Source organism: Molossus molossus, unplaced genomic scaffold, assembly GCF_014108415.1.
Source record: "Molossus molossus isolate mMolMol1 unplaced genomic scaffold, mMolMol1.p scaffold_m16_p_7, whole genome shotgun sequence".
Classification (NCBI taxonomy): Eukaryota; Metazoa; Chordata; class Mammalia; order Chiroptera; family Molossidae; genus Molossus; species Molossus molossus.
In genome coordinates, this window is record NW_023425401.1 from 310,042 (window position 1) to 333,207 (window position 23,166).

The 23,166-nt window shown below is 55.4% G+C and overlaps 1 protein-coding gene across 1 annotated transcript; it reads right to left on the bottom strand.

Annotated features, from left to right (window-relative positions):
- Positions 1-1,755: 1,755 nt before the first annotated feature.
- Positions 1,756-22,428, bottom strand: NPC1L1 (NPC1 like intracellular cholesterol transporter 1). The gene is made up of 19 exons (XM_036246687.1): positions 21,986-22,428; positions 19,676-21,201; positions 16,239-16,339; positions 15,570-15,742; positions 15,257-15,385; positions 14,844-15,026; positions 14,272-14,386; positions 14,019-14,146; positions 13,537-13,674; positions 13,203-13,292; positions 5,597-5,787; positions 5,312-5,436; positions 4,651-4,777; positions 4,475-4,530; positions 3,911-4,061; positions 3,551-3,782; positions 3,143-3,256; positions 2,907-3,069; positions 1,756-2,790 (listed from the first exon to the last, which is right to left on the bottom strand). Exons 1-19 carry the CDS (start codon positions 22,037-22,039, stop codon positions 2,606-2,608), a joined length of 3,981 nt encoding a protein of 1,326 aa, XP_036102580.1. The 5' UTR covers positions 22,040-22,428; the 3' UTR covers positions 1,756-2,605.
- Positions 22,429-23,166: the final 738 nt, after the last annotated feature.

The following is a 23,166-nucleotide window of genomic DNA, read 5'->3' on the forward strand; positions in this document are numbered from 1 at the left end:
TTCTTTAAAAAAATTTTTTTAATGTATTTCAAAAGTGGTTATCACCCATAATGCTACCCCTCCCCCAAGAAAGCAAGAGGAGGTGTGTGTTGGAGTTGGTACAGGGGAGAAGCACACTTGTCCCTGCTGCTGGCCGTGTGCACAGGGCCGCTGGGGAGGCTCCTGCCTGCACCTTGAGAGGCCCTCGCGCATGTGAACAAGAAGTGTGCAAGAGTGTGCCCATCGCACAGGCCCATGGTTCCATGCCTGAAACCCCAAGGTGAGTTGAATTTCAGAATGTAGAACGTTTTTTGGAAAGGTAACTGGATCTTTACACTATGTTGGACATTAGATCCCATCAGGGCTGGGGCAGTAGCCTGTACCCAAACTCGCTAATGGGCTGACATACATCCTTTTCACCCCAAGCTGGGTGGAGGCTACGGAAGCCTGTTTATGAAGTGCATAAATAGACGCATCTTGTCCCGTCAGGTTTTGCCACCAAACTTACAAAGCTTTTGGGATTTTGGAATTCCAAGTAAGTGCGTATGGGCCTATAGTAGAAAAGTAATTGGTACCCTGGCCGGTGTGGTTCAGTTGGTTGGAATGTCACCCTGTATGCCAAAAGGTGGTGGGTTCAGTTCCCCGGTCAGGGCGCATATGCGAGGCAACCAATCGATGTTTCTCTCTCACATTGATGTGTCTCTCTCTCTCTCTCCCTCCCCGCCTCCCTCCCTCAAATCAATGGAAACATATCCTCGGGTGAGGATTAAAAAATAATAATAAGCCCTGGCCAGTTTGGCTCAGCAGTTAGAGAGTCAGCCTGTGGACCAGAGAGTCCTGGGTTCGGTTCCTGCTAAGGGCACATACCTTGGTTGCATTTTGTCCTTGGCCCCTGTTGGGGTTGTGGGGGTGGCAACCACTCAATGTGTCTCTCTCACATCGATGTTTCTCTCTCTCTTCCTCCCTCCCTCACACTCTATCTGAAGATAAAATGCAAAAACAAATGTCCTTAGATGAGGATTTAAAAATAATAATAATAATAATTGGGAATACTCTGCCTGCCTGCTAGCAGGGGAATTTATTTAAAAATATATACTGTGTTCATTCATATGATAGACTACTGTGTGACATGGGTACCTACATGGACATGTCTATTTTGCAAGTCCTCCCGTCACACAAGGTCACAGCGGAAGAATGGACAGGGCCTGGGGCCCACGCAGAGCAGGACATGCTGGAGGGAGGTCTTGATGCCATGTTGCTTGACACTCTGACCCACTGTGCAGGACCTTCCCGGAGCTGGTTGGTGCACTGGGTCCCTCCCTCCTCAAATGGACCTTGCTTCTCCAGCAGGTTTTCTGGGCATTGTCCCCTCACAGGCGGTTCCCAGAACGTGAGCAACTGCTGGCCCCTGCCCAGGGTCTCTGTGCCTCCCATTTTGACAGAAGTTGCCCCCTACTCCTGAGAAGCACTTCTAAGGAAGGACACATAATGACATGGCTACTTTATTGCAAGGGGGAGGGAAACACACAAACTAGTACCTCCCCCAATCACCCTCCCACACACATTATTTGTGTAATTTATAAAAAGCGTCTTAAGCCCTGGCCGGTTTGGCTCAGCGGTTAGAGCGTCGGCCTGCGGTCTGGAGAGACCCGGGTTCGGTTCCCGCTAAGGGCACGAGCCTCGGTTGCAGTTTGTCCCCGGCCCTGGTTGGTCGTGCGGGTGGCAGCCACTCGATGTGTCCCTTTCGCATCGATGTTTCTCTCTCTCTCTGTTCCTCTCTCTCCCTCCCACTCTGCCTGAACAAAAAATGGAAAAATGTCCTCGGGTGAGGATTAAAAAAAAACAACAAAAAAAACAAAAGCGTCTTAAACCCAGAGGATATGAGACATAAAACCCAATTTCTGCTCAACAGACAGTAAGTCTCCCATGTGCACAGACATTTATTAAGTTCCCTGTCGGCACCACATGGAGTAGGTGTGCTCCTCGGCTTATCCTTCCAGGAAGCTCAGGCTGGGCTGCTTTGAGCCCACGGCCCGCGCTCCAGGTGTAGGACAGACGGGAAAGGGCCTGCCTGTCCTGCAGACACACGGGCAGCCCTGACTAGCGGCAACAATAATAATCATTGGAGTTGGAGCCTAACGGAACGGCATTTTCTAGTGGGGTCAATCCATGACCAGAGTGTTTTCCAGAACGTTCTGCCCTCCCCCACCAGCAGGAAGCCCCTCCCTGGCCTTCTGCAGGGTGGGGTCCTGCTCTGTGTTCTCAAGGACACTGAAGTGTGTCAAAGACTTGCACCATAATGGGCCTTTTTGCCCCATAAAGGTGGAAGGGGGGTGGACATGGGCAGCTGTGCGAGAGTCTGTCTGGAACCAGTGTGCATCTGTTTCCGAACCCCAAGACCCAAGTCCCGGGAAGAAGGAGGCAAGATTATGCTGACCAAGGCTTGAATGACTTGGAAACCAGGGACCTGCTGCCCAGGTGGAGGGCCCATGGTGCACCTGGTGTCCAGAGGGAGTCCCCATGTGGGCACTCCCACAGGGACACCCTCTCCCAGGCCCTGAGGGGCAGACGGGTCAAGGTCCCCACGGGAGCCCTCGTGGACCCCGGAGCCCGGTTGGAGCTCTGCTCACTGGGATGGAGAGTCGCTGAGGCCACCCACACTCTTGTCAGAATGTTCAAAGCTGTGGTTGTCATGGGCGCCATTGTCCTGGCTTGCTGGGGAGGACGGCTTCGAACGGGAGGCCGAGCCGGCCGCGACCACCTCCTCTGCCCGCCTCTGCTCCAGCACCAGAGCTGTGTTGACATCAGGCCCTGCGGAGGGACAGACACAGAGGCACAGTCACTGCACCTGGACGGGCTCCCACGCAGCACCCGTGGCTCCTCCCCAGGCGTGGGAAGTGCCAGCAGGAGGCCAGGCCCTCACTCACCCAGGTAGCTGAGGATGATGGGCAAGAAGGCCAGGCCGTGCAGCAGGCCCAGCAGGGTGATGAGGAGGTTGAGACGGAAGAAGAAGATCTGGATGAGCTGGGCCTTGGCCAAGCCCAGAACGAGGATGCCGGGCAGGTTGGTCATGGCCACCCCAGCGAAAACCTAGGATCACAGGCCGGTGTCAGCCGGGCACGGAGCAGCCGGCAGAGGCTTCTGCAGCCGCCCACCCACTCACCGCACTGCCCATGGAGATGGTCGCCTCCTTGGCCCTCTCCAGCCGTGTGGGCTTGGTGCTGACCGCGAAGGAGCGTGTGATGTGGGACACGAACTCCACGGAGATGCCCACTGCCTGTGGGCAGAGGGGGGTGTCAGCCTCGAGAGGACTGGGGGGTCTCTGCCCAGGCCAGTGGGCAGACGGGGGTGTCAGCCTCGAGAGGACTGGGGGGTCTCTGCCCAGGCCAGTGGGCAGACGGGGGTGTCAGCCTCGAGAGGACTGGGGGGTCTCTGCCCAGGCCAGTGGGCAGACGGGGGTGTCAGCCTCGAGAGGACTGGGGGGGCGGGGTTTCTGCCCAGGCCAGTGGGCAGAATTTACACCCTAGACAGAATGGGGCATGCCCCATGATGCCCCGCGCCAGGCAGTCACCGTGACCAGGTTGATGAGGGACACAGCGTTGTAGCTGATGCCCCACAGGGCCATGAAGCCCACAGTGTCCACCAGGATCATGACGATGGAGAAGAGGTTGAGGAGGCCAGAGCGGAGGTCCATGCCCAGCAGGAGGCAGCAGACAGCAAAGGTGGGCAACAGGCAGAGGCCGAGCATGAAGAGCCCCTCAGGTACCACCGTCAGGTACTGCTCGTAGAACACGTTGGTGATCCTGCAGGTGGGGACACTGTCACACACGGTGCCTGGCCTCCCAGGCCCACGTCAGGAGGAGGGCGCAGCTCATCAAGGGCGTGAGCCGTCCTCCCCTGGCCCCCCTGCAGCCCACAGCCCAGGCCTCACGTGTAGGGGAAAACCTCGAAGGCCGGGTCGGTGCCGGGCACCTTCCGAAGGTCGGCAGTGATGTTGGCCGCCAGTGCCCGCGTTGCCCGCAGAGCCTCCGTGTAGTCCTGCGAGTTCTTCAGGGGCTTGTGGTAGGCCATGAAGCGTGAGGCTGGCGCCAGCCGGGGAACAGAAAGGGAAGGTCAGAGCCGGCTCCAGGCACCCTCAGGACCCCAGTGGACCTGGGCTCAGGGCTCTGCGGCCACAGTTTTGGGATTCATGATAAACTTTGGGCAAAGGGCCTGCAGCTGGGTTTGGACCAGCCCTGACTCTGCCGGACGGAGCCACAGGGGTCTCCCATGGACCCAAGCGCTGCTCTGAAGGTTGGGGTGGGGAGGCAGAAGCAGGGCAGATGGGCAAAGTCTGAGGACAAGGAGCCGAGTAACTGACAACCTCCAAAAAGGTGGCTGGAAGCCCCCAGGAAGGAAGAAGGAGAGAAGATGCCAGACTGAGGCTGTTCCCTGGGGCTCGTGGGTCCTGGAGCCATTGGCTGGCATCTTCCCCACCACGCGAGGCTGCACTTACCTAGAACCTGGCCGTCGGGGCCCAAATCCACCGAGGTGCTGTATGCTGCCAGGCCGCTGGGGGTGGGCAGAGGAAAGGCTCGGCCAGGGACCAGGCCACCCCCAGGCCCCTCCACCAGCCTCCCACCTCTGTGTGCCCCCCACTCCCGTCCTCCCCAGAGCCACACCCAGGCCTACCCTTTGGGACATTTGATGTTGGGGGGGTCGTTGAGGAACCAGGGAAGGTACTTGTGGAACTGTTCCGCCGAGGGCCTCACAGGGCCGAAGGTGAAGCCCACGCAGTTCTTCAGGCAGGCCAGCGAGTCTGCAAACAGAGCGGGGCTACAGGCCGCGGCACCCAGGCCTGGCCCCCGCTCGGCCCCTCCCGCCACTCTGTGCCCCTCACTTCCAGGCACGGGCCCGTGTGAGCAGCAGGCACGCGCCCGTGTGCCCGAGGGCATCTGTGTTTCTCTCTAACTGTGGGGAGTTGTCTGCATCACAGGAACAGCTGACTCCTACGAACAGTTGAGGAAGGAAAGCCAGGGGCAGAGAAACAGCCCACAGCCTACGGGGCCTCCCCAGTCCAAGGGCCTTGGGCACCTTGGCTCACTCCCCACTCCTGCCTCGTGAGAGCCAGCATGCCCCCCAGAGCATGGGCACAACTCAGGACAGACACAGTGTGTGAGTCCCCAGGGTGCAGCTGGCATCCACCCATTTGGGCTTGGTTACCCACATGTGTGTTCTGAGCCTGTGCCCTGCCCCAAATGACCCTGTCGGAGGGTGTGAGGGGCTAAGGGAGCCTCGCCAGTTCTCTCCTTTTGTTTGCCTCAGTTTCCCTAAGCAGAGGCCTCTCACTCACTGACGGTTGAGGGGCAGAACTCATCCTTGTTGGGGCCAGAGATATAGATGCGGCAGCAAGAGGACGGCGTCAGCCAGTCGATGAAGTCATCCACCCAGGAGGAGGCCGGGATGGCCAAGTAAGACCTGGGGTGGGAGCAGGAGGTCAGGAGAGCAAGTGCTGGGGCCCTCTGGGGCGCACTGGGCCTTCCCCAGCGTGTGGCAGCAGGGTGGGGTCAGACGGCAGGAAGGGAGCCGGAGGGGGTGGGACACAGACAGGGGCGCAGGCACGGGCAGGGACACTCACTGCTCAGGGAACTCAGTGGCATACTGGATCTTCTGGGTTAAAGAGAAGCTTTCACAACCAGCGCTGGAGCAGATGTTGTTCATGCCCACCTTGCTGGAGAAGTTGTAGCCCCCAGTGGTGACAAAGTAGACTGGGGCCCCCACCTCAAAGTAGCGGTTCAGAAAGAGGAAATAGTCGAGCAGGTACGAGTCCTGGAAGGGAGGACAGTCAGTGAGGTCAGACCAGATACATCCTGGGGGCTCACTCCAGCTCACAATCACAGGGTATAGCCAGAGAGGGACGCTTACAGAAGTACACTCACAGAAGTATTCTCACAGAGTTACACTCCCAGAGGTACGCTCACAGAAATATTCTCACGGAGTTATTCTCACAGAGGTCCACTCCCAGAGGTATGCTCACAGAAGTATTCGCACAGAGGTACGCTCACAGAAGTATTCGCACAGAGGTACACTCACAGAAGTATTCTCACAGAGGTATTCTCACAGAGGTACACTCCCAGAGGTATGCTCACAGAAGTATTCGAACAGAGGTACACTCACAGAGGTATTCTCACAGAGGTACACTCACAGAAGTATTCTCACAGAGGTACACTCACAGAGGTACGCTCACAGAAATATTCTCACAGAGGTATTCTCACAGAGGTACGCTCCCAGAGGTATTCTCACAGAGGTACGCTCCCAGAGGTACGCTCACAGAGGTACGCTCACAGAGGTATTCTCACAGAGGTACGCTCCCAGAGGTATTCTCACAGAGGTACGCTCCCAGAGGTATTCTCACAGAGGTACACTCCCAGAGGTACTCTCACAGAGGTACGCTCCCAGAGGTATTCTCACAGAGGTACGCTCCCAGAGGTATGCTCCCAGAGGTATTTTCACAGAGGTACGCTCACAGAGGTATTCTCACAGAGGTACGCTCACGGAGGTATTCTCATAGAGGTACACTCCTGGAGGTATTCTCACAGAGTTACACTCCCAGAGGTACACTCACAGAAGTATTCTCACAGAAGCACACTCACAGAGGTACACGCTAAAAGAAGTATATGCCAAGGAACATTGCAATCCAGCTGTTGAAAGACAGAGAATTCTGAAAGCAATAAGACAGAAGTGACTCATCACATAAAAAGATCCCCAATAAGATTACAAACATCTCATCAGAAACCTTGGAAGCCACCAGGCAGCGGGTTTGCATATTCAAAGTGCTGAAGGAAAAAGAACTGTCAGTCAAGAATCCTATTTCTGGAAAAACTGTTCTTCAAGAATGAGAGGCGGTTACACCTACTGAGAAATAACTCTTGTGCAAAAAAGATGTATTTTCAGCCTGGCTGGTGTGGCTCAGTGGTTGGGCGTCGACCCATGCAACAAGAGGTCGCCAGTTTGATTCCCGGTCAGGGCACATGTCTGGGTTGTGGGCCAAATCCCCAGTGGGGGCATGCAGGAGGCGGCCAATCGATGTTCTCTCTCTCCAAAAATCAATAAAGAAAAAAAAAAAGATTTATTTTCATTGAAATGGAAAATACTGTTTTGCTGTCTGTAATAGAAGGTTTGAAGAGAAGTTTCCAAACAACACAATCAGGGAGTAAAACAATTTTGACTATGATGAAGGCGGGGCAGATTAAGACATCCCCAGACCAACAGCAACTGGAGGAGTCTGTTGCCACAGACCTGCCCTGCACGGGTGCTAAAGGGAGTCCTTCAGGTGGAACGGAAAGGACACTAGAGTAGAACTCACAGCCATAGAAAGAAATAAAAATCCCTGGTAAAGGTAAATACAGTCGACCCTGAACATGCAGGGATTAGGGCCACCGATCCCCAGCGTTGAAAATCCCATTATAACTTTTGACTCCTCAAAAACTTAACTACTAATAGACTACTGTGGACCAGAAGCCTGATCAATAATGTAATAGTGAATTAACACATATCTTGTAGGTTGTATGTATTATATACTGTATTCTTATAATAAAGTAAGTGAGAGAAAATAAACTACTATTAAGAAAACCATAAGGAAGGGAAAATGCAGTTACAGTTCTGGACTGTATTTATTGTCCCCATAAGTTTGCCTTGCATGTTTACAAGACAAATCATGAATCAGTACCTATGCCAATATTGTCTTATCAGATACAATACATTGTAGATGTTATAATATTACTGATGAAAAGACAATGCGAGCCCTGGCCAGTTTGGCTCAGCGGTTAGAGCATCAGCCTGTGGTCCAGAGAGTCCCAGGTTCGGTCCCCACGAAGGGCATGTACCTCGGTCACAGTTTGTCCCCGGCCCTGGTTGGGTTGTGCGGGTGGCGACCACTCGATGTGTCCCTTTCATGTCGATGTTTTTCTTTCTCTCTCCCTCCCCCTCTATCTGAACAAAAAATGGAAAAATGTCCTCGGGTGAGGATGAAAAGACAATGTGGGAAAGAAATTCCTATTTATTTACAGGTTAACAATTTGTGCACTGACAACAGTAACGACATGCTCTCTGGCAGCTGAGTCTAATTGTTATGATTGCTTCACAGAAGCCTGCCTTGTACACCAATCAATGAATTGTTGCAAAATGTTTAGGCATACAGTATCACGGTCATATCCGTAATACAATATTGGAAACATTGCTACATTTTTTAAAAAACACTTACCTGTGATAATAGGCTGATAGTTTCTCCAAGTATGAGAGAGAGAGACATTCTGTACGGTAATATGGTTCTTTGAAAGCCGATTTGTAAAATAGTAAAAAAACTAACCTATTACTGATGTACATTAATATCATTCACCTTGTGCCCACGTGTGGGTGGACTACCCACTTGCAAACATGTCAGCAGGGGATGTGCAGGGGATGGGTCCTGAGGCAATGGTGACCAGACAGGAGACTCCTATACGGTTTTTAGATTTCCCCACAAAAAACTCTCGCATACATCCATAGCCGACCAACTGTCCTGCAGCATGATGACCTCTGCATTAAGTGGAAGGTGGTCGTCATGAGGGTCTTCATGCTGAGGAGGTCGAGGAGGCGGAGGGCATGCCCTCGGAGTCTGACCTTTTCACGGTTCCATTTCTCTGAAGTTGTTTCTGTCAGTGCCACCTGTCCCACCGTGTGTCAGAGAAGGGTCCCTGTCGTCCAGGAAGTCAGGGCGGTCCTGAGTGACCCGCAGGCTTCTGCTTTCCTGCTGTGCTCACCTCCGCCCGGTCACTTTCTGTGAGCTCCCCTAGTGTGGTCTGTGGGCTCTCGGATTTCTCCGTGCTCCACAGCTTGGGGCCTGTCACCCCACCCCCCTTGCTGGCTGAGTCCAGCCTCCAGCGTGGTTTCCTTGATCAGCGTGCTGCCAACCTGCGAGCCGAGCACAGCGAAGTGCTCTCCAGCAGGAGTTCACTGTTCAGGCCGGGGGCTCTCCTGGCCTTTTCTCTAATAAGGGCACCCCTCCCGTGGTGTGCTCCACCCAGACGTAAGGATGCCCTCTCTGTTGGGGTTCTCTTCCCCATCTCCTTTCCATAGAGACCGAGTGTGATGAGCCCTGAACCAGAGGCTGAATTAGGGATGTTGTGTTCAGGGTTGGAAGGACCATGTTGATGCCTGTTGAACTCATGGGGTCCTGGGTGGCCAGGGACATTGTCCAATATCAAAATAGCTGTAAAGGCAGTGCCTCACTGGCCAGATACGTCCTGACCTCGGGGACAAAGCTTCCACGGAACCCATCCAGAAACAGGCTCCTGTTGCCCAGAACCTGTGGAACCGGAGCTGACAGCTGGTCTGACCAGTCCTTCGAGGCTCAGGACTAGTGTCGCAGAGGGGCCGTTCTGAGCATCGTACACCCGACTGCATTTGCACAGAGCAGCCAAAAGCCCGTCCCTTCCACCTTCGATCCTGGCACTTGCTTCTGTTCCTTACTAACACATGTCTTTTGTGACGTTTTCTTCCAGAACAGGGCACTTCCATCTGTAGCACAGATCTGCTCAGGCAGACATCCTGTCTCCTCGGTGAGTCTCTTAGGGGCATCTGGGAACTGTCTGCTGCCTCTGGGTCGGCAGAAACGGCTTCTGTTATCTTGACATTTTTTTAGATCAAACCTCTTTCTCAAATATTCCAGCCATCCTTTACTGGAATCAAACTCTCCAGCCTTAGATCCTTCACCTTCCTTGCGTTTTGTTGTATAATGGCTTTGCTCGTCCTAGAATCCATGGAGTTGATAGGTAACCTTTCTTACGGCAGCCCTGCACCCACATAACAGCTGTTTTCATGCCCGGCTGGTGTGGCTCAGTGGATGAGCGTCGGCCCATGGACTGAGAGTTCGTGGCTCAATTCTCGGTCAGGGTGCATGCCGGGTGTGGGCTCCATCCCCGGTGGGGGGGGTGCAGGAGGCGGCTGATAATGTTTGTCTCTCACATCCATGTTTCTATCTCTCTCCCCCTCTACAAAATTCAATAAAAACATATTTAAAAAGAAAATAAAAACTGCATTTTCGCCCTGGCCGGTTTGGCTCAGCGGTTAGAGCGTCGGCCTGCGGTCCGGAGAGACCCGGGTTCGGTTCCTGCTAAGGGCACGTACCTCAGTTGCAGTTTGTCCCCGGCCCTGGTTGGTCGTGCGGGTGGCAGCCACTCGATGTGTCCCTTCACGTTGATGTTTCTCTCTCTCTCTCCCTTCCTCTCTCTCCCTCCCGCTCTATCTGTACAAAAAAATTGGAAAAATATCCTCGGGTGAGGAAAAAATTAAAAAAATAAAAAGCACCAACAGGCCCTGAGTTATTTCTAAAAAAAACAAAAAACTGCATTTTCAATACCAGATGAAAAGGTATTTCACAAAAAGTACAAGGTTTCCGCACCTGCTGGTGTAGCTGCAACAACGGCTTTGCAAATCTTTTCTTTGTTTACAATGGTCCTTACTCTGGACTCATTTGTATGTTGAAGTGGTGGTCAACTACAGCTGCAGACCTCAGGGGCCGAACCAATGTAGAAACAGGTCCTCGTTGTCAACCACAGGTACATACCAAGCACTTTGGCTATTTCTTCGGATGCTTGACTTTTCTCTGCTTTTTGAGAGCACTTGCAGCATCCCTGGTGTGATTCAGAGTTTAAAGTATTATACTGAACACAATGGAAGATGCACGAGAACCAGGAGAAACCGCTTCCTACCGCGATGCACAGTTTACGGAGAGACAAGCTCTCATGCAGAGATGAGCAGCATCACACGCGTCGTAAGTGGACACAGTGACACTTGAGCTCACGGCAACAGCCACGGGAGGAGATCATGTGACTGTGAGGGCAGAGCACACGTACACGCCACAGCTGGTTTGATGTGTGCTGACTTAATACTGCACCCTCCTGTCTGTTGGCATTTCTGTACCTGCAGATGGCACCATGGACCGTCTGCGAGTGTTTGTGTGCGTGAGATCTGATAAAGTTTACCTTTGTAGAACAGACTTGTGTATGTTCTATGGCAGTAGATGATAAAATAGACTGGTATCTACATATATACTATGCATTCATTACATATCCAACCTTTTCTTTTTCTTTTTTTCCCAACATTTTTGGGAGACGCCGTTCCTCTGCAAGTTTTTTCAAACTGTCATAAATCTCCGAAAGTTTTTCTGGTATACTTATTGAAAAAATGTACATGTGAAGGGACACATGCTGCTCTCACCTATGTTGTTCGAGAGCCAACTGTACACGGCAATGATAAATCCTGGTACTGCAGCCGTCTGGCCTGCAACTCCGCTGTTAGGTCTGTATATGGCTTAGGAGACTACTGCGTGCAGTCACTAGCCTATGTTTGGGGCGCACAATAGGTAAGGGTGTAATTCTGAGACCTCAGTAGCTGACAAGTGGAGACAGCGCTGTCAGGGAGCAGAGTCGTATGTCACTGGAGTTAGGCTGCTACCCATTTAAATGAGAGTGTTAGGGCTTCAGGATGTTCAGTGGAACGCCCATGGTAACAACAAAGAAAACGGCCATAGAATACACACCGAAGGGAATGAGAGGGGACTTTCAAAGTTTCCTGGATCAAACTAAACACAGGCCCTGAGCAGGTAGCTCAGGGTTAGAGCATCGTCTCGATACGTGAAGGTGCAAGTTCGACCCCCAGTCGAGGCACATACAAGAAACAACCAACGAATGCATCAGTAAGTGGAACGACAAATCGATGTCTCTGTCTGTCTGTCTGTCTGTCTCTCCCTAAAAGCAACCAATAAAAGAAACTCCGGGAAGTTTCTCAACATGATAAAGACCATATATGAAAGTCCCACCACTAATGTCACATTTAAAGGTGAGAAACGGAGAAGTATCTCCAGTGAGATCGGGCACAGAACAAGGGCGCCCGTGGCCGCCACTGCTGTTCCGCATGGTGCTGGGATGAAAGGCATGCAGACCGGGAAGGAAGAAGCACAGCCATCTGTTCATAGATCACATAACCACATATATGCATGAAACTAAAATTCCACTACAAACTGTTAGAACTCATAAGCACATTCAGCAAAGGTGCTGGATAGAAAATCAGCGGCATTCCTGTGCATGAATGACGAATAATGTGAACGGGAACCCAACCTGATTCAGAAATGGGCGGAAGACTTGGACAGACAGGTACTGGCCAGTGGAGTTGGCACATGCCCACCCGCCCGTGCAGGGCCATTGCCCAGAACCAAAAAAGATACATAGAAAGAAAGTCGACGTCATTAGTCATTAGCAAAATGCAAATAAAAACTATGATGAGCCCTGGCCGGTTTGGCTCAGTGGTTAGAGCATCGGCCTACAGTCCAGAGAGGCCTGGGTTTGGTTCCCGCTAAGGGCACGTACCCCGGTTACAGTTTGACCCCAGCCCTGGTTGGGTCGTGCAGGTGGCGACCACTCGATGTGTCCCTTTCACGTTGATGTTTCTCTCTCTCTCTCTCCCTCCCACTCTATCTGAACAAAAAATGTCCTAGGGTGAGGATAAAAAACAAAAAAAACAAAAAAAACTATAATGAGACACCACCTCGTACCAGTTAGGATGGCTACTATCAAAACACAGAAAACAATAAAGATTGACGGGTGTGGAGAAACTGGACCCCCTGCACTGTTGGTAGAAATGTAAATTGGTGTAACCACTATGGAGGTAGTATGGGGAATCCTCAAAAACTTAAAATAGAACTACCTATGATCCAGCAACCCCACTTCCGGGTATTTATCCAAAAGAATGGAAAGCAGGGTCCCAAAGGGACATCTGTGCACCTGTGTTCATAGCAGCATGAGTCACGACAGCTACAAGTGGAGAGAGCCCAGTGTCCATTGCTACATATGAATATTATTCCGCCTTAACAAGGAAGGACACTCTGACACCTGCTACAGCGTGGGTGGACCTTGAGGACATTCTGCCGAGTGAAATAAGCCGGTTACAAAAGGACAAACGTTGTATGAGGTCCCTAGAGGAGTCGAAACCAGAGACAAAGTAGAGGGGTGGTGCCAGGGGCTGGGGGAAGGGGGAGGGGAGTTAGTGGTTAATGAGGACAGAGTGTCAGACGTGCAGGACAAGGTCTCCCCCCAGGTCCGCACAGAAGCCCTGCACCCCTCCTGCCCCCCGCCCAGGCTGCCCACCCAGCTTCGCCCGGCAGACCCTCCCGCCTCCCAGAGGACGAGGCCCGGTGCACAGCTCACCTTGGGCAGAGCCAGCTCCTGGTCCAGCCCCACACTGATGTGGCACATGAAATAGAGACACACCCCGAACAGGGCCAGGAACAGCAGCAGCTGCGGAGGGAACCACAGGAGAGAGGGCTGCACGGGGGCTCCCGGCTTCCCGAGCTGGGTCTCATTGGCTGTTAGAATCATTCTGGAGCTGGACTTCGGTCCTGCCGCCACCCCCGCCCTGTGCTTCAGCCCCAGGACCTGGGAGTGCTCTGCACTGGCCGACGACTGGGAGACGAGGGTCAGGCTCAGCAGCCCTGCCCCGCCGGGGGGTGTGAGGACCCAGCTGCCCTGCCGCCCCACTCACCACGACCACACGGGTGACCCGGTGCAACAGGAAGGGAGCATAGACCTTGCGAAAGAACCGGAGCAGGAGCCCCTCGCTCTGGCCCTGCGGGGGCAGCTCCTGAGCACGAAGGCAGCAGCAGACGTCCAGCAAGGAGGCCTGTGGGAGGAGCCCCCCAAGTGGCACCAACGCAGGCCCTGGGGACCGCCACCCTCCCTCCTGTGTGCCAGCGTGACGTTTTCTACCTTCATAGCATCTCTGAGCTCTGTGCTGTCCCAGAAACGGCAGCTCCCTCCCAACCTCTGACTTAGCCTGTGTTTCGAGACCTCATGTACTTTAGGAAGCTCGATCATATTTCCCAAAATGACCGAAACAAAATCACTTTTCTGTGGGACACTGGGGACTACGTGGCCCTGCAGTGGCCCTGCCCAAGCCCCACGCTGAGCCTTCTCTACAAAGTGAAGCCGCCCACCCAGGCCGGAATCTGGCCCGCAGGCCCCTACCTCCTGCCTCCTGCTATCGAGGGCCACCAGGGCCACAAACGCCGACATCTGCAGCAGGAAGTCCAGGATCACCGCGAGGCCAGAGGTCAGCGCGAAGGTCCGCACGGCGGGCATGGGGGTCAGGGCGCCTGGGGGGCAGAGGCGGCTTTCAGGGCACGGGGTCTGCTCACACAGGTGCGGCAGGCGGGGGCTGCCGGCACCCCAGTCTTCGGGGCCTGGCAGCACCCGTGGGGCAGGGGCTTCCCAGGCTCACCCAGGAAGAAGCAGATGGCCTCGGAGATGCTGCAGAGGAGCATGCTGGGCCCCACGCTGCTCAGCGCCCGGCCAATGTGGGCCTCCCGCCGCTCCCCCGGCCTCCGCGGCAGCCTCTGGGGGGACAGCAAGGGGCAGGTCCAGGGCCAGGGCCAGCCAGGGGCACGTGCCCTCACTCCCTTCATCGCCCGGAGACCCGCTGAGCCTGAGGGGCAGGCCGGCCGGCCCGAGTCGGAGCAGCCCCCCGACACTGCTGTCCCAGCCTCCCCTTCTCACGTCTGGCCCATGTTTCGGGTGTCCGTGACATCCTTGCCCCAGTGACCACTGGGACCCTCACTGACAGCAGAGGCTAAATCAGCTCTGGCCCGTCCTTCCCTGGACACTACGTGGCAGCGGAAAGACTCGTGGTGGCCCTAACGTGGCAGGCGTGCAGAGGGCACGCGGGCGAGTGCGGGCGACAGGCAGGTACGAAGCACGCATGTGAGTGGAATACCCACACGGCGAGGCAGGACCTCAGGGCCAGGAAGGTGCGTCTGGGGTGGGGGTCAGGCCGCGGGACACCCGCCCACTCACCTGGTACTCGAGGACGAAGATGAAGATGTTGTCCGCCCCCACGGCCAGCACGAGGAAAGGCACCACTTGAAGGACCACCAGGGAGGAGGGGACGCCCAGGTAGGAGAAGAGGCCCATGGAGGCCATGACAGCTCCCAGCACCACGGCCACCCCGCCCAGGCCCAGGGTGACCTTGGCGTCCACCTGCAACGGGACTGGGTCAGCCTCCTGATGCAGGGCCGTGCTGAACGAGCCACGTCTTGCAAAATACTTTACATGCTAGGTTTGCATTTCACAGTGGAGTCTGCCAGGGAGCAGAAAACACACTCCCGAGAGGTGCCAGCCGGGGGGACCACTGTGACGTGTCCCTTTGCAGCCAGGTGCTCTGGTTGGAAGGTTCTAGGGCCCCCACCCCACATCCCCCCCCTCCTCACCAGCACACTGCGCCAGCTGGTGTAGCTGCCCAGGGCCAGGGAGATGTACAAGAAGATGACCAGGTAGCTGACAGCAAAGACAGGCAGGTCCTGGGCTGTGGTCCGGCTGATCTCGTCCTCCAGGGAGCGCTGTGGACACACCCCCAGCTGCTGACCCTCGACTGCTGTGGTCCCTGCAGGCGGCATTCCCACCACCAGTGCTTCCGAGTGGGCGACTCCCCCAGGTCACTCAGGAGGGGACGGGGGGGGGGGCGCGGGAACCCACGGCAAGCCACCTGGGTCTTCCGAAAGCCGTGGGCCTCCAAGCCCCTACCTCTGCCATGAACGTGACTTGGAACGTGCCGGCCATTCGCTGCTGAAAGGCTCGAACCTCCTCCAAGAAGCCCTGCTCCCAGAGCTTGGCCCCGGCCAGCCGGGGATCCCCGGGAGGGTAGTTGTTGAGGGAGAAGGTCAAGATCAGGGCATCTGCCTCAGAGTAGTCTTTCCCTGGGAGAAGAAGTGTTCAGCCACCCTCTGGCCACCCCCTGCCTCCCCTGCTCCAGCTTCTTCTTTTGGTACGTGCCCCTAGCAGGAACCGAACCCGGGACTCTCTGGTCCGCAGGCCAACGCTTCATTCAACCGCTGAGCCAAACCGGTCAGGGCTTTTTTATTTTTTATTTTTTCCAGCTTCTGTATCTGAGTCATTGTCTCACCCCTACCCCTTCTTCCCTCTCAGCCAAAGGCACAAAACCAGAGGCTCTGAGCAGGGCGGGGAGAGGACGGAGGAGGTGGTAGAAGGGGCAGGTCTGCAGCCCCTACGCCGCCCCCCAGCACGGCTGCCCCCACCCTGCCCCCCAGCACGGCTGCCCCACCATGTCCCCCAGCACGGCTGCCCCCACCCCGCCCCCAGCACGGCTGCCCCGGGGCAGCGAGAAGCCAGGCTCCACTCCCACCTCCTGTCCCATGCTAGCCCTTCTGGCCCCCCCAGGGCGACCCAGCTTACCTTTGTAGCCCCCCACGGCGAGGAAAGGAAAGACGGGGGCCCCGTAGTCGGCCATGCAGCTCAGGGCCAGGGCCGTGCCATCTTTGAAGGTGAGTGGGGCGCTGGAGGGAGAGGAAGGACCTTTCCAGGCACCCCTCTGGTCACCCTGCCCCACCCCAGGCCCCAGCACCACCACCTGACCCCGCGGTCAGAGCTCTGCCTCCCAGTAAAATCTCACACGGCCCAATGCAGTGTGGACGGGAGCTCCCCGGACCAGGGCTGCCCGAGCTCACCTCACCTCCCACCAGCCACACCCCCAGGCCCCATCACCACCTCACCACCAGACGGGGCAGGTGGGTGAGCCTCACGTATGGTCCCCTGGGGTGACCCAGACAGTCCCTGTCCCAACCACCCACATGGCCTCACGCTCCCCTCAGCTTCCTCCTCCCTCCAGACCCCAAGTGTATCTTTCTCTCCTGTGGACAGTCTGCCAACCCAGTGGCCTCATGCCAGTCCCACACCTTCAACAAAGTCCCCTCGGCAAGCGCAGGTACCAGAACTGAGCTCTGGGTAAGTGGGCCCCTGGGTCACCAGCTGTCCTGGGAGTATGGGTTGCTGTGTGACCTTGAGCAGTTCACCACACCCCTCTGAGCCTCAGTTTCCCTGGCTCTGAAATGGGGACAATCGGACCCCAGGAGTGGTTGTGCCCGTCCAGAATCTAAATGAAGCCAGCATGCCCTGGCTGGGTGGCCCAGTGGGTGGAGCACTGTCCCATACAACAACAGGTTGCCGGTTCAATTCCCGGTCAAGGCTGGTACAGGAGTCAACTGGTCGATATTCCTCTCTCTCTCTCTCCTTCACTAAATAAATAAATACATAAATACATACATACATACATATATACATACATACATACATATGTACATAAAATAAAGCCAGTGTAAAGGTGGAGACCCAGGTCTGAGCTTCCCCAACCTGCAGCTCTGAGGGCACCTGGGGTCCAGGACAGACCCTAGAAAGCAGCCCAAACGAGGCGCACCCTCTAAGCAGGGGGCGGAGGGTCTGCAAGGTTGGAACTGCTTTCAGGAGGACACTTTTTACCCTTCCCCTCTCGAGTGTGTAAAGTACCCACAGGCCACCGATGTGGCTGCCACACCACGTGGCAGCTCACGGTTAAGAAAAGACCACCTAAAACCCCAAAGACTCCATCAAAAATTCACTAGACTTCATAAATGAATTTGGCAAAGTAGCAGGATACAAAATTAACGTCAAGAAATCAATGATATTCTTATACACCAATGATGAACTCACAGAAAGAGAAACTAAAAAAACAATCCCTTTTACCATCGCAGCAAAAAAATTAAGATACCTAGGAATAAACTTAACCAAAGAAATAAAGGACCTATTCACAGAAAACTGCAGGTCATTGAAAAAAGAAATAGAGGAATATATAAAAAAGTGGAAGCACATACCTTGTTCATGGATTGGAAGAATCAACATCATTAAAATGTCCATACTACCCAAAGCAATCTATAGATTCAATGCAATCCCCATCAAAATAGCGACATACTTCACAGAACTAGAACAAATACTTCAAAAGTTCATATGGAACCAAAAAAGACACCCAAATAGCCACAGCAATCTTGAAAAAGAAGGATAAAGAAGGGATCACAATACCAGATATTAGGTTATACTACAAAGCAACTATAATCAAAACAGCCTGGTACTGGCACAAGAACAGGCATATAGACCAGTGGAACAGAACAGAGAACCCAGAAATGGACCCAAGGTAATATGCTCAATTAATATTTGACAAAGGAGGCAAGAGCGTACAGTAGAGTAAAGACAGTCTCTTTAATAAATGGTGTTGGGAAAGTTGGACAGCTACATGCAAAAAAAAATGAAACTACACCATCAACTTACACCACACACAAGAATAAACTCAAAATGGATAAAAGACTTAAATGCGACTCATAAATCTATAAAAATTCTAGAAGAAAATGTAGGCAACAAAATTTCAGACATCATACGCAGCAGAATTTTCACTGATACATCACCTAAGGAAACAGAAACAAAGGAGAAAATGAACACATGAGACTACATCAAACTCAAAAGCTTCTGCACAGCAAAAGATACAATCATCAAAATGGAAAGGCTACCCACTGTATGGGAGAGCATAATTGCCAATGATATATCAGATAAGGGGTTAATTTCCAATATATATAAAGTGCTCATACAACTCAACAAAAGGAAGACAAAGAACCTAATTTAAAAATGGGCAGAGGAACTAAACAGACACCTCTCCAAACAGGACATACAAATGGCCAAGAGACATGCTCAAGAAATGCTCAACATCACTAACCATCAGAGAGATGCAAATTAAAACAACAATGAGGTATCACCTCACACCTGTCAGAATGGCCGCCATCAACAAATCATCAAACAAGTGTTGGCGAGGGTGTGGAGAGAAGGGGACTCTAGTACACTGCTGGTGGGAATGCAGACTGGTGCAGCCACTATGGAAAACAATATGGTGTTACCTGAGAAAATTAAAAATTGAACTGCCATTTGACCCAGTGATCCCACTTTTAGGAATATACCCTAAGAAGCCTGAAACACCAATCAGAAAGAATATATGTACCCCCATGTTCATAGCAGCAGTATTTACAATAGCTAAGATCTGGAAACAACCCAAATGTCCATCAGTAGATGAATGGATAAAAAACTGTGGTACATATACACAATGGAGTATTATGCAGCTGTAAGAAAGAAAGATCTCTTATCCTTTGAGACGACATAGAGGGACCTGGAAAGTATTATCCTAAGTGAAACAAGCCAAACAGGGAAAGATCTCACTTATTTGTGGAATATATATGATCTCACTTATTTGTGGAATATAATGAACATAACAGTCTGAGCAATGGGGTAGTCCCAGAGACGTGGAAGTGGGGTACAGATCGACAATCTCCAGAAGAGGGGGTGGTGGGGGGAGATAAACCACAGAACTTATATGCATGTGTGCATGAACAATGGACATGGACAACAAAGGTGGGGACAGGGCAGGGAGGGAGGGGGCGGGGGAATCAGTGGGTGAAAAAGGGGAAACATCTGTAACAAAAATAAATTAATTAATTTAAATAAATAAATAAGGGGAAAAAAGAAAAGACCACTTGCTGGAAACGCACAACATGCAGAAAGGTCTCCCTGTGTGGGTGTGAGGCCAGGCACCCACCCTGCGCAGAGCCTGATGCTGGGACACAGCACCTGACACCCAAACCACAGACGCTCCCTGCTCTGTCGGGAGCCCTGCAGAATGGCCCAGTGGCCACGTGCGAATCTGCCCCAGCGAGTGAGAGCCCCACCGAGGGGCACTGCAGCCCCGAGACCGAGGCACAGAACCACGTGGGTCCCAGGAGGCCGTGTCACCCAGCGGCTGCCTGCAGCAGGCTCGGACTCACTTGGCGCAGTAGAGGAAGTGGTCCCTCCAGTCCACCCGGGAGGTCTGCCCCGTGAGCGTCTGGTTGGCGGTGAGCAGCAGGCGCGTGTGGTTGCTCTGGAAATACTGCAGGAGGCTATTGATGCAGCAGTCGGACAGGCTGGTGTTGTGCGGGTTGAGCGGGGCGTAGCAGAAGTCCCGCAAAGACACGTTGCGCTGCTCCTCGGGTGACCACACCTGCAGGTGCCGCAGCTTCTCCTGCAGCCCCAGCAGCTCCTGCAGCAGGTCAGTGTCCAGCACCCCGCTGAACTTCTTGGGCCCCAGCAGCAGGGAGTCATAGCTGTAGCTGGGCCGGGTAGGCGCCGTCAGGATCACCTGGTTGGTTCGGAAGAAGGGGCCAAAGTGCTGGTCATGGAATGTCTTCTCCCTCCGGGCCTGGCTGTTGGGGGCTGACCACAGCTCCACCGGGTCCGTGGTCAGTTTCATGAAGGCCAGCCCCCCGGCCAGGGCTGCCACCACAGCAGTGGACACCAGCAGGACTGTCAGCGGCCACGAGGCCACCCACGTGCCCCAGCCTTCAAAACACGAGCTGAGGAAGGTGTGCGTGGAGAGGCTGAGCTGGTTGGAGAGGCTGGGGCTGGCCTTGGGGTCCCACGCCCTGTCCCGGTCCCTGGAGGTCAGGCGCATCCTCACGAGGAAGGCAGTGAGCACGGCGAGGACCGAGCACAGGATGATGACGAGGGCCTGCCCGCCCGCCATGCGACCCAGGCGGAAGGTGGCGTCCAGGGCCTCTGGCTGAGCAATGGTCGGGCAAGACGCGGCACAGTCCTGGCAGGAGCAGGCGGTCGTGCCGCCCAGGGACTGGTTGCAGGGAGTGAGCTCTGCGTCTAGAGGCTGCATCACGCTCCCTGCAGCCTGGCTGGGATCCCACAGGTGGAAGGTGATGTCCAGTGGCGCCAGGCCATTCCCAGTGTCGCCCTGGTAATTGAGCCAGCGCTGGGCATTGCAGAGGGCGGAGCCGTAGACGCCGCACATGGCGCCCACGGCCAGAGTGGCCGCCGCGGGGATGCGCACCCGGCTGCAGGAGTCGTAGGTCTGCTCAGCGAAGCTGCGCTGGTAGAAGGCCTCGTAGGCCACCACGGCCGGGGGCTGGCCGTCCCCGCGCGCGGCCACACGCGTCACGTTGATGAAAGTGCTCTGGTTGGGGCTGCAGGTGTTGTGGCAGTGCAGGCTCACGAAGTTGTCCGAGCAGGCTGGGCAGCGGGTCAGCAGCGCCTTGGTGACCGCCAAGCTGTTCTCCAGGGACACCAGCTGCTTCCGGGAGCAGCAGGCGTAGGTGGTGTTGGGTCCGGTGTAGAGACGGGGGCAGACACGCCGCAGGAGGGCCAGGTGGTCGCCCGTGACGTGGCGGGCAGGCGTGTTGGACAGGCAGGACACATTGGACAGTGAAGCCAGGCTTCCCCCAGACAGCTCGGGGTTCTTCCCACACTCGTCGTAGAAGGCGCAGTAGCCAGGCTGGTGGACGGGCGTATACAGCTGGGCCCGGGCCTGTGGAGCAGAGAGCTCGCCGTGGGCCCAGCACCGCTCGGCCAGGGCAGCAGGAGGGCGTGGGGCCGGGATGGATGCAGGCCGGTGGGCAGTGGGAGCCGGGGAGCCCTGGGGGAGGGGTGCGGAGCAGCACTGGGGCCTCTGGGGGTGTCTGGGGCACAGCCAGGCCTCCATCCTGAGTGACCAGGTCACTGAGGGGAGGGAGGTGACCCGGAAGATACGCATTTAGCGAGGTCACAGTTCAGGGACCCATTCCAAGGGGTCGCGTGGATACAGGCGCTGAGTACATGGGCACTATCCCCATCACCATGGGCCACCAAGAGACCAGGGACCCTCTTGGAGGTTCTGTGCACAGCCTCCCTGCCTTTCCCTGCCAGGGCCCAGAGCCTTTGCCGGCCTCCCGGACCCGCAGGTGAGCAAGAGATATGACAGCCAGAGCCCAGACCTCCCGGCACCAGATGCCGATCCCCTCATGGGAGACTCGGAAGCCAGCCACCAGCCACCTCAGGCCAGGGTGTCCACAGCAGACCAGGGATGGGAGGCACCTGGCCACACCCAGTCCAGCTGCCCCCATCCAACCCTGTGTCCATCTAAACCTGTGACCTGGAGACTTGGGTAGTCCAGGAACCCCTCCACCCACACCCCTTCTTTGGGGTGCCAGGGATCCCCTGTATGTCCAAAGACTGGCCCCCTAGATGCAGGCCCTCCCTTACTATCACCAACAAGCCCCTGCCTAGGACCCCGGTGAGTGGCACCAGGGAGTGGACGCAGGCCCCAGACTCACCACCCGCAGCAGCAGGACCCAGAGCAGCCAGCCCCTCAGGCTGGCCTCTGCCATCCCAGCACCAGGCAGGGGTCAGACGGAAGTGAGGCCAGGCCTCGGGAAGGCAGGCACAGCTAAGGGCTGAGTCCAGGGGGCACTGCAAGGCAGCCTCCAGCCTGGCCTGACTGCATTGGGGACCAATGGGCTGAGCCCCACACCTCCCAGGACTTCCAGTTGGTTAATGATCCACCACTCACCCCTCCCAGCTTTGGCCCTGCTCTCTGAGATGCACTTGCATGACCCTGGAGGTGCAGGGTCTCCCCTCCACACACCTCCCAGAGACACCCAAGCCGAGTGCTCAGCCAGCGAGAGACCCTGCCACCGTCCCACAGAAGCCTCTGCTCCAGGAAATGCAGGCTGGGGGGCAGGGGGTGGGCTCAGCATGGCCTTGCCAACCCCCCCTCACCCACCACTCCCTGCCCCTCACCCACCACTCCCCACCCCCTCCATTCACCTCCCCTCCACCCCTCAGACTAGACACTAGACCCTGCCACCCCCAGCCCCCTCGGCAGCCACACCAGCTCCGGCTGGGACGCGCCCTTGCACTGTCATCCTAAGCAACTGCTGTTAATGAATATTAGCAGCCTGATAAGAGAGGGGACGTGTTAGGTGGTGTGATGCAGTGTCATCAGTCTCCTCTGGGCGGAGGGAAAGTTTGCTGGGCTCCACGGTGCACAGAGGCCCAGATGGGAGGCCTGAGGCCCTCTGCTCCCTCCCTCCTGCGGACTCCCTCCCTGGAGGGCCAGAGTGCACCCGGAACCCCAGGCAGTGGCCACACCCACCAGCTGCTCAGCACTCACCTTCTGCTCCCTCGATAGGCATCTCCCTATCGCCAGACCTTGGCCCCCATGCCAAGGCTGAGCTTATCTATGGAGACAGCTGGGGGGAACATCTCCCATGCAGCCATCTGCCGGGGCGAGCTGCAGGGAGTGACCTCCGACCTCCCCAGTCTGTGCCTCATGGACCCTGGCCCGACCCAGAGGGCATACCAAGCACTCTCTGGGAAGACAGGCGGGGGTGAGGGGCCAGAATGGCAGGGATGGCCGAGCAGACTCAGGCCACCCCTCAGCCCTGCGTCCGGAAGGAGCATCAGCCCAGGGACAGCCTGTGTGCAGTGACATCCATCCACACACCCAGACTGC

Bases quoted from the DNA above. Each gene is read 5' to 3' on its own strand.
- NPC1L1 (XM_036246687.1), bottom strand. From the start codon at position 22,039: ATGGCAGAGGCCAGCCTGAGGGGCTGGCTGCTCTGGGTCCTGCTGCTG. The intron at 5,788-13,202 runs GTGAGCTGTGCA...CCTCCCTTCCAG, and splicing joins AGGAGCTGGCTCTGCCCAAG to GACTCGTACCTGCTCGACTA. The intron at 4,531-4,650 runs GTAGGCCTGGGT...GCCCACCCCCAG, and splicing joins AACATCAAATGTCCCAAAGG to CGGCCTGGCAGCATACAGCA.